We start from the raw sequence: 10,373 nt of genomic DNA, 5'->3' as shown, positions 1-10,373 counted from the left end.
ATTCTAGGGTTGAATTCTGGTATTAAAAGCAGATCTGGCTTCATCAGGCAATGGTTAGAATATTCCACAGGGATCTGTGCTATAAACTCACAGTAAAAAGTTTACTTCATGTCATTTGAGGAAGGTTTTAGTAGATCATCGCTCCCATTCCGTACAACGGTCCTCAGGCAATTGTTGTCTGCAGCCTTGCCTTAAATATGGTCTTGGGTGTCAGAGACCCACAAGTATTTCAAATACTCCAGGACAGTATTGCAGTAGTACAAAGCAGGGCCTGCAGTAAACTGTTGCAATGCATTCTCCCTCCAGTGCAGGATTCTAAACAGCCACTCCCTTCAAGCAGGTCAGTCCACTCCTTCCCTCTTTTCAGCTTTATGTTTAGTGGCTCTTGAGCATGTTCAGCCTTAAAACTGGGCAAGTTTGGTGGATTTTGACCCTTTAGGGGGTCCCCCAACTTTTTTTTACTTTTTTTGCTAATATTTAACACAGTGGTATCTCCCCTTCTGCATCTCTGTAGACCCTTTGGGCTACAACTCTGATAACACTTGCCAGCTGAGTTTACCATTTAGAAGGAGCAACAGCAATGAACAGTCTTCTGTACTTACATATATAGAATGCATAGATTTGTGGGGTTTGCAAGGAATGACTTGACTCTGTGGATCACATGCATTACCCTTCCTTAAAAGACCTATTTATATATATTTTGAGGAAGATAGTTTCTTGGAAGTTATTCTCAATTTAATTATGAAGTATTTGTTTAGAGATACTCAGAAAATCTCTCAAACTTCTATGTGCGCATACACACATACACATGGAACAGGGTCTCAATGTACTTTTAACCAACTAATGTAGTTCTGTGTGCCTTAGTCCTTTTGTTCAATCTTCAATCTTCTCTTTTTTTTTTTTTAAGAAATGAGTATCTGTTAAGGATTTATCTATAGGGCATGCATGGGGTACAGAGTGGCTGGAGCAACCCAGCAACATACTGTTGTTACAATTTTTATTCTATCTTGAATCAACCTTTAAAATAATCACTGCATCCTGCATTACATGCAATGTTGTTTACTATTTGCTCTTGTGTCTGTGCCTTATGCTGGGCGACAGCAGCACCGTATCCTCAAACTGCAGCAGTTTTTGGCAACCACCACCACCAGGATATCATCATGATCGTTAACCATTTGGGTGCTGGTAAAGCAAACTTGATGGCAACAAGAGAACAATCTGAATGCACCTGATAAAGAGCCAGTTGGATGCCTGGCCTGTTCTGAGCTTTTGAGAGGAAAGGTAAACGAATAGGAAGGAGAGATGGGAAAGCTCTATGAGTAGTAGGGAGTGTGGCTTTGTGATCACCCACATTTTATTAAAGGCGAACCTTTTTAAAATTTTCTGCCACCAGTGAAATAGATCCAACACAAGTGAGGGTAAAGCACAAGATTTAAGAAAAATCTTTATTGAGAAGACAGACTTCCAAGAGGCAGGAAAAAAATTCATTTCAGACTTCAAATGCAAACAGACTCTCTGTATTCCCTGAGTTCCTGTTGCAGCTGCCTTTCCCCAAAAAGGAGGGTTTTTTTTGTTCATAAGAGCTGCTCTTTCAGCAAGCAAGCAGCTTTTACAGCTTTCCTGTGGATGCACTACTACAAAAATAGAGCTGCATTTTAGTGCAATAAAATGAGGTCTTGTGCATAGAGAAACCCTTGCTCTGCCCAAAACAGGAGGGCAGGGGGACATGATTTGGAATGACTAACTCAATTGTCATGCTGTTTTCCCCTGAAAGATTCTGCTCCCCAGGCCAGGAAAGTTTCCCTTCCACTGCCCTTAGTCCTGGATCACTACAGCCAATGGGAAGCTACCAACTAATTCAAGGGGAGCTGACCCTGGTAGCCAATGAAGTAGGTGTTTGCAATGGCTTCTGTCTGCTTCTGCACCTGCTTGAGCAAATTTGCTCCATCTGGTCGTACCATTAAGGTGAGCTTCATCACAACAAAGCAGCATCTGTCTTCCCATGAACATTTTTTTTCGGGGGTGGTGGGGTGGTGGTGGTGGGAGATATGAAAATTGCAGCCATGTGTCTTGAACTTCATCAGCATCCAAAAAGCAAAACCAAAGCCATCAAATATCTGGCTTAAATTAAGAATACAGAAAGTCCCTGAAGACTCGTGACTATTGCCCTTCCAACAGATACTGAGCAACCTGTGACCCTCTAGATCTTTTGGACTACAGCTTCCATCATCCTTGACACCAGAAGGGTCACAGGCTCCCCTTCCCTGCAGTGCCAGAGGAAAACAGGAAACAGTTCTTGCTGCTGAAAAGACACTGTCTGACAAATCACCAAAACATTCCAGTGTCGCGTACAGACAGAATAATGTGCATTGTTCATCATTGGTTTTTCATTCTTCTGTTGTGCAGAGAAACTGGTGAGAGCTTTTCTTCTTTGCTCAGGACCAGGTGATGAGAAATGGCTCTCCCATCAACAGGTGGAGTGGGATGGTAAGGATCTGAGGAAGCGACAAGGTAGAGTTAGTGACAGTTGCTCACAGACTTCATCCTGGAATCGCAATGAAGGACAGAGCAGTCCAAGCTCAGATGCTGGCTGGTCCATGCCAATCTCCACTGAGACCTTGTGGGGCCATGGGTAATCTCACAAAGCAGAGGGGAAGTTCTGCTGTCCCTTCCTTTGTGCTTGGGCTTCCGTGGTACACATGGTTCAAATGTGGGTGCTGCCCCATGTGGACACACCAGTTCACGCGACAGGCACTTCTAGACTGACAGCCTGTTGGCGGTCCTACAAGCTCCTGCAGTCAAGTACCCTGGGTGGAATTCAGTGCAGCAGTAAGTAGGGTATGCATGCATGGAATGAGGTCCACTTGCACAGCAATACTTCCCCGCCCCCATGCCCACCTGTTCTGGATGGTTAGGAGAAAACCAGAGCAGATTTAGGGAGGGTGGAGAATGGAGAGGAAGGAAATCTCCCTGCATGAGTGGACCTCATCAGCTGAATCCCACCCAGAGAAGCTGCCATGCTTCTAAACCAAGTCAACAATTGTCTTCTGAGTTATGCAGCCATCCTAATTATTTCTGAGAATATTCTGTTTCCAAGGTGTAGCTGGATATATAAAGTAAAAACAAAACAAAAGCAAAAGAGCATTTACCCCCAAGTATATTGAGAATGACATTGTGTTCCCTTGATTTGCATTTTAATAGCATTTACAACATTCAGAATGTTTGAGGAAGTTTCTAGATGGGTTTTGGGGAGCGGAAGAGAGGAACTGAAATACTGGGGCAAGTATTGGGAATTATGGGAGAAACACAGGGAACTCAGGGTAGCCATGTTGTCCAATGTCCAGTTTATACTGTTGTTGCTTTATGGCATTTGTTTTGATTTATACATTTTGTATTTTGTTATGTACCGGCCCAGCAACTTCAGATTCAAGGGCAGAAACAGAAATCTAATAGGTAACTAATTCCCTGAACACTGCAAGCCCTGCTCAAATCAATTTGGCACTTTCAAATCTTTACTAACATACTTTCAAAAAGCTGACTACAGTATATTCCATTGCTTAAATAGCTCATGCTGTCTGCAATCAATGCAAGCAGAAAGAGGCATCAGCCTCCACCCACAGAGAAGTCCTTACCTTGGTGTCGGTGCGGTAGGAGAAGTCTGGGACGGGGACCCCGTTTGCCAGGACATGCTGAGGAGGGCTGGGGACACCAAGAACTGCCACCTCTTTCAACAGCAGCCCATCTATTTGGCTATTGAGCTGCACAATCTCATTGACCAGCATGCCCTGTAGCCGTGGGGGAGAGAGGGAGGAGAATGACATGATACCCCCACAAAACAGGTGCAGCCAAATGAGATCCCAGGCATTAGGAGCAAATGGAGCAACCTGTTTCTCCCAGAAACTCACATCTCTTGCCAGAAAGACAATCTGTGTGTAATCGCCCTTCTCAAAGGTCTGCAGTCCATCGCCATCATCCCAGAACAGGTCACCTCTTGCTACCCCTTCCAGGGTTAAAGCCACCACTAGGGACATCCCCTTTTTGCGGGACTCTGTAGTGGTGAAGGCAGGTTCCTGGAGAGAGAGGCAGTGGAGGAAGATGCTAACCAGAACAGTAAAGCCCTGAAATATAGCTCACCCCCCAAGCAATATTATAAAAATATCCCTGCACCCCACTAATCATGCACACAAGAACACCCTGCCAAGAGAATCCTATGGCAGTACTTGGCTTAGTAGTTCTGTGTTGTTGTTTTTGGTAAAGGCACTGGGTGGATTCAAAGACATAGGATGTCCAGGCAAGGTCAAAGGTGGTGGAATTAACTCACCTGCAAGGGTAAGATGTGACCTGCTCGTACATGGACATTGATAGTGTCAAGTGGAGCCGATAAGAGAACCCATTGTCCCTTGCTGTGTATGGCAGATCCCTGAAAAGCCAGATACAGGACCCATCATTAAGCAGGCATTTGAAATCCTGTGCGTGGTGTGTAAAGGCACAAAATGCACAAAGGCCGAGACTTCGCGGATCACACACAGCTTGGCTGGTTTTAGTTACAGGTAGGTAGCTGTGTTGGTCTGCCGTAGTCAAAACAAAATAAATTAAATTAAATTAAAAAATTCCTTCCAGTAGCACCTTAGAGACCAAGTAAGTTAGTTATTAGTATGAGCTTTTGTGTGCATGCACATTTCTTCAGATACACAAGCTTGGCTGGTGCTTGACTGGTATCATGGCTCCCCACCCTTTGAACGCACCTTCCATTTTGCTGGTGTGCAGAAAAGGTTACACACACACACACACACACACTCTGTCCTAAGAGCTGATGAGCTACCAAGCCTCTCTTTACTGCAGCTTAGCCAGCATTTGGATTGAGAATAAATACGGCAGCCTACTTCTGCATTGTCTAAAGGTTAATTTTCATCCACTCAGGATGATGATTCAGGCTACTGCCGCTTTAAGACAAGATTAGTCACTCGACAGTTTCAAGTCAAGCAAAATCTGAAATGTGACAAGTATTTGATCATTACAACCCACAGCGCCCAAAACAAGTATTTCTGGAGCCCATGAATGTGGCCAAGCCTGAAGGGCAAGTCATCTACCAGACACGTTGCAGAAAGATATCAGAAACCACGGCTTCTATAGAGAGTGGGCACAATAATGTTACGAAGGTGCGAGGTCAATGATGGCCACCTAGGTGAACTCAATTCTGTGAATGTCTAATCAAGACATATGCTTCAGATACAGCTTGGGCATCATGGGGAAGGCTCCATTTACTGAAGCTGAAAGGACCTGGAGCAGGGAACTATCAACCTTCTCTGCCCACTGTGCTCCCGATTCCAGTGAAACGTCACAGGCACTTGTGATCTTTCACATTAATTATAATAATAGTTTTATTATTTATACCCTGCCCATCTGGCTGGGTTGCCCCAGCCACTCTGGGCAGCTTCCAACACATATAAAAAAACATAATAAAACATCAGAATGTTTTATACATAATAAAACATCAGAATACATAATAAAATATCAGAATAAAATATCAGAATAAAACATCAGAAACGGCAGTCTTCCTGGCTGCCCAGGAAGACTCCCTGAGTGAGTGCTTGTGGGCCCTGCTTTTGCCACTTACCATCTGGCTTGGGGCGGGGCCTGGGGCCTCACAAGGACTGCGTGCTGCTTGCGGCCTGCTGCCCAGGAAGACTCCCTGAGTGAGTGCTTGTGGGCCCTGCTTTTGCCACTTACCATCTGGCTTGGGGCGGGGCCTGGGGCCTCATAAGGACTGCGTGCTGCTTGCTGCCTGCTGCCCAGGAAGACTCCCTGAGTGAGTGCTTGTGGGCCCTGCTTTTGCCACTTACCATCTGGCTTGGGGCGGGGCCTGGGGCCTCATAAGGACTGCGTGCTGCTTGCGGCCTGCTGCCCAGGAAGACTCCCTGAGTGAGTGCTTGTGGGCCCTGCTTTTGCCACTTACCATCTGGCTTGGGGCGGGGCCTGGGGCCTCATAAGGACTGCGTGCTGCTTGCGGCCTGCTGCCCAGGAAGACTCCCTGAGTGAGTGCTTGTGGGCCCTGCTTTTGCCACTTACCATCTGGCTTGGGGCGGGGCCTGGGGCCTCACAAGGACTGCGTGCTGCTTGCGGCCTGCTGCCCAGGAAGACTCCCTGAGTGAGTGCTTGTGGGCCCTGCTTTTGCCACTTACCATCTGGCTTGGGGCGGGGCCTGGGGCCTCATAAGGACTGCGTGCTGCTTGCGGCCTGCTGCCCAGGAAGACTCCCTGAGTGAGTGCTTGTGGGCCCTGCTTTTGCCACTTACCATCTGGCTTGGGGCGGGGCCTGGGGCCTCATAAGGACTGCGTGCTGCTTGCGGCCTGCTGCCCAGGAAGACTCCCTGAGTGAGTGCTTGTGGGCCCTGCTTTTGCCACTTACCATCTGGCTTGGGGCGGGGCCTGGGGCCTCATAAGGACTGCGTGCTGCTTGCGGCCTGCTGCCCAGGAAGACTCCCTGAGTGAGTGCTTGTGGGCCCTGCTTTTGCCACTTACCATCTGGCTTGGGGCGGGGCCTGGGGCCTCATAAGGACTGCGTGCTGCTTGCTGCCTGCTGCCCAGGAAGACTCCCTGAGTGAGTGCTTGTGGGCCCTGCTTTTGCCACTTACCATCTGGCTTGGGGCGGGGCCTGGGGCCTCATAAGGACTGCGTGCTGCTTGCGGCCTGCTGCCCAGGAAGACTCCCTGAGTGAGTGCTTGTGGGCCCTGCTTTTGCCACTTACCATCTGGCTTGGGGCGGGGCCTGGGGCCTCATAAGGACTGCGTGCTGCTTGCGGCCTGCTGCCCAGGAAGACTCCCTGAGTGAGTGCTTGTGGGCCCTGCTTTTGCCACTTACCATCTGGCTTGGGGCGGGGCCTGGGGCCTCATAAGGACTGCGTGCTGCTTGCGGCCTGCTGCCCAGGAAGACTCCCTGAGTGAGTGCTTGTGGGCCCTGCTTTTGCCACTTACCATCTGGCTTGGGGCGGGGCCTGGGGCCTCACAAGGACTGCGTGCTGCTTGCGGCCTGCTGCCCAGGAAGACTCCCTGAGTGAGTGCTTGTGGGCCCTGCTTTTGCCACTTACCATCTGGCTTGGGGCGGGGCCTGGGGCCTCACAAGGACTGTGTGCTGCTTGCGGCCTGCTGCCCAGGAAGACTCCCTGAGTGAGTGTCTGAGGGCCCTGCTCCTGCCACTTACCATCTGGCCTGGGGCGGGGCCTGGGGCCTCACAAGGACTGCGTGCTGCTTGCTGCCTGCTGCCCAGGAAGACTCCCCTGAGTGAGTGCCTGAGGGCCCTGCTCCTCCCTGCCACTTACCACCTGGCCCGGGGCGGGGCCTGACAGGCCTCACTAGGACAGTTGTTACTGCCGGAGAGGCACAGAGTGTTTTTAAAATGTTTTTTAAAAATTTTCTTTGGATTTTTTGTATGTGGGGGGTGGGGGTGGGATGGATGTTTGGTTGGGCTTGGGGAATTATTATTTTTTTATTTTGATGTTTTTGTAATTTTTACATTTTTTTGTTTGTATTGTTTTATTGGTTTTGTTTGTTTGTTTAAGGTGTTATTTTGTTTTTAGGGGGAGGGTTCAGGGCTGCCGGGGAGTGGGCCCCAGCCCACAAAATGGCTGGGGCATGTTCCACAGGGGGGGATGCACTGGGACAACCGATCTCAGTGATCACGGGTAGGAGGAGGAGTTACGCTAAGACCAGACCATGTCATTACAGAGGAGGCAGGTTTAGTCGTTGTCTGAGGACTATCCCTGCCTCCGGGTCTGGTCCTGTCCGGATGGATACTAGAATCAGCAAGGGATACCCACGTGACCTGAAGGTGCTGCTGTGCAATGCCAGGTCAATGATTCGTAAGACCACTGCCATCCATGACTTGATCATGGATGGAGGATTTGACCTGGCATGTGTAACAGAGACTTGGTTGGATGAAGCAGATGGGCCTGTCCTTGCCGCTGCTTGTCCACCAGGTTTCTCTTACGCACAGCAACCCAGGTCACGTGGGCGGGGAGGGGGGGTTGCAGTGATTTTTAGGAAGTCATTAGTTTGCACCAGGCGTCCTATTGGGAAGACCCAGTTTTCTGAGTGCATGTTCTGGAAGTTGGGCAATAGGGGCAGTACAGGATTCCTTTTGGTGTACCGACCTCCCCGCTGCACCAAGGATTCCCTGCCCGATCTGCTTCAGGTCGTGGCGGATGTTCTCCTGGAGACACCTAGCCTGGTTGTCCTAGGGGATTTTAACATCCATGCCGACACGACCTTACAAGGGGCCGCTCGGGACTTCGTGGAAAGCATGGCCTCCATGGGGCTGTCCCTGAATAAGTCTGGCCCAACCCATAGCCGTGGACATGCCTTGGACCTGGTGTTTACCTCTATGGATGTTGGTGATCTGACACTAAGTAAAAGCGAAATGAAAGAAGTGCCATGGTCAGATCACTTCCTGGTGCAACTGGACTTCTCTGCGACCCATCCCCTCTGCAAGGAGGTGGGACCAATTCGGATGGTCCGCCCCCGCCACTTAATGGATCCAAATGGTTTCCAGAGAGTGGTAGGGGATGCTTTATCCCATGTTGATGGCCTTTCAGCCGATTCCCTGGTGGCCCGCTGGAATGTGGAGTTAACCAGGGCTATTGACTGTTTGGCTCCGAAGCGCCCTCTCCGATTGCATGGAGCCCGGACAGCCCCGTGGTTTTCCATGGATCTGAGGGCAATGAAACAATCGTTGAGACGGCTAGAGCGCCGGTGGCGGATAACTCATTCCGAATCTGACCGGACACAGGTTAGAGCTCAACGTCGAGCCTACCAAGTGGCGATAGCGACGGCGAAGAAGAATTTCTTCACCGCCTCTATTGTATCTGCAGAAAACAGCAGCAGGAGACTTTTTCAGGTGGTTCACAATTTAGCGGAACCACCTGCAACATCGGGGCCCAGTACGGGCCACATGTTCTCCTGCAATGATTTTGCAAAGTTTTTTGCAGATAAAATCGCCCAGATTCGGGAAGAAGTAGACTCCACCGTGGGAGCAGGGCCGGGGCGGGAGAGTGCTAGAGTTCTGTCTAGTCAAGTTGAGTGGGATCAATTTCAATCTGTTACCTCCGAGGATGTGGACAGGCTGCTTGGACGAGTGAAACCAACCACCTGTCTCCTGGATCCTTGCCCATCCTGGCTTATAAAAGCTAGCCGGGAAGGACTGGGCGGTGGGCTTCGTGGGGTGGTGAATGCTTCCCTCCGTGAGGGAGCCTTCCCAGACCCGCTGAAAGAGGCGGTTATTAAACCGCTTCTTAAAAAACCATCTTTAGATGCGGCCACGATGGCCAACTATCGCCCAGTCTCAAATCTTCCATTCCTGGGCAAGGTGATTGAGCGAGTGGTTGCTGAACAACTCCAGGCACGCCTGGAAGAAGCGGACCATTTGGATCCCTTCCAGTCGGGATTCAGGCCTCATCATGGGACTGAAACTGCCTTGGTCGCACTGGTTGATGATCTCCGGCGGGCTAGGGACAAAGGTGAGAGCTGTTTCCTAGTTCTGCTGGATCTCTCAGCGGCGTTTGATACCATCGACCATAGCATCCTTCTGGACCGTCTTGAGGGGCTGGGAGCTGGGGGCACTGTTATACAGTGGTTCCGCTCCTTCCTCCTGGGCCGTGTTCAGAAAGTGGTGGTGGGGGATGAGTGTTCAGACCCTTGGGCCCTCACTTGTGGGGTGCCTCAGGGTTCTGTCCTCTCCCCCATGCTTTTTAACATCTATATGAAGCCGCTGGGAGAGATCATCAGGAGGTTTGGGCTGGGTGTTCATCAGTATGCGGATGACACCCAGCTCTACCTCTCTTTTAAATCAGAACCAGTGAAGGCGGTGAAGGTCCTGTGTGAGTGTCTGGAGGCGGTTGGAGGATGGATGGCGGCTAACAGATTGAGGTTGAATCCTGACAAGACAGAAGTACTGTTTTTGGGGGACAGGAGGCGGGCAGGTGTGGAGGATTCCCTGGTCCTGAATGGGGTAACTGTGCCCCTGAAGGACCAGGTGCGCAGCCTGGGAGTCATTTTGGACTCACAGCTGTCCATGGAGGCACAGGTCAAATCTGTGTCCAGGGCAGCTGTTTACCAGCTCCATCTGGTACGTAGGCTGAGACCCTATCTGCCTGCGGACTGTCTCGCCAGAGTGGTGCATGCTCTGGTTATCTCCCGCTTGGACTACTGCAATGCGCTCTACGTGGGGCTACCTTTGAAGGTGACGCGGAAACTACAACTAATCCAGAATGCGGCAGCTAGACTGGTGACTGGGAGCGGCCGCCGAGACCATATAACACCGGTCTTGAAAGACCTGCATTGGCTCCCAGTACGTTTCCGAGCACAATTCAAAGTGTTGGTG

At 50.1% G+C, this 10,373-nt stretch overlaps 1 protein-coding gene across 1 annotated transcript in view; it reads right to left on the bottom strand.

The window, feature by feature from the left end:
- Positions 1-1,431: 1,431 nt before the first annotated feature.
- The window catches only part of GAA (alpha glucosidase), a 28,455-nt gene continuing 19,513 nt past the window's right edge, over positions 1,432-10,373 (bottom strand). Inside the window, exons 17-20 of the mRNA XM_081180868.1 lie at positions 4,322-4,420; positions 3,906-4,070; positions 3,633-3,785; positions 1,432-2,495 (exon numbers count right to left, since the gene is read on the bottom strand). Coding sequence (XP_081036994.1) covers positions 2,436-2,495; positions 3,633-3,785; positions 3,906-4,070; positions 4,322-4,420 — 477 coding nt within the window. The 3' untranslated portion in view covers positions 1,432-2,435. The remainder of the gene's footprint in view (positions 2,496-3,632; positions 3,786-3,905; positions 4,071-4,321; positions 4,421-10,373) is intronic.

This window comes from Podarcis bocagei (assembly GCF_964188305.1).
Source record: "Podarcis bocagei genome assembly, chromosome: 2".
Taxonomy (NCBI): domain Eukaryota; kingdom Metazoa; phylum Chordata; class Lepidosauria; order Squamata; family Lacertidae; genus Podarcis; species Podarcis bocagei.
Note: the sequence above shows the minus strand (reverse complement) of the source record. Positions and strands in the feature narration are given on the sequence as shown.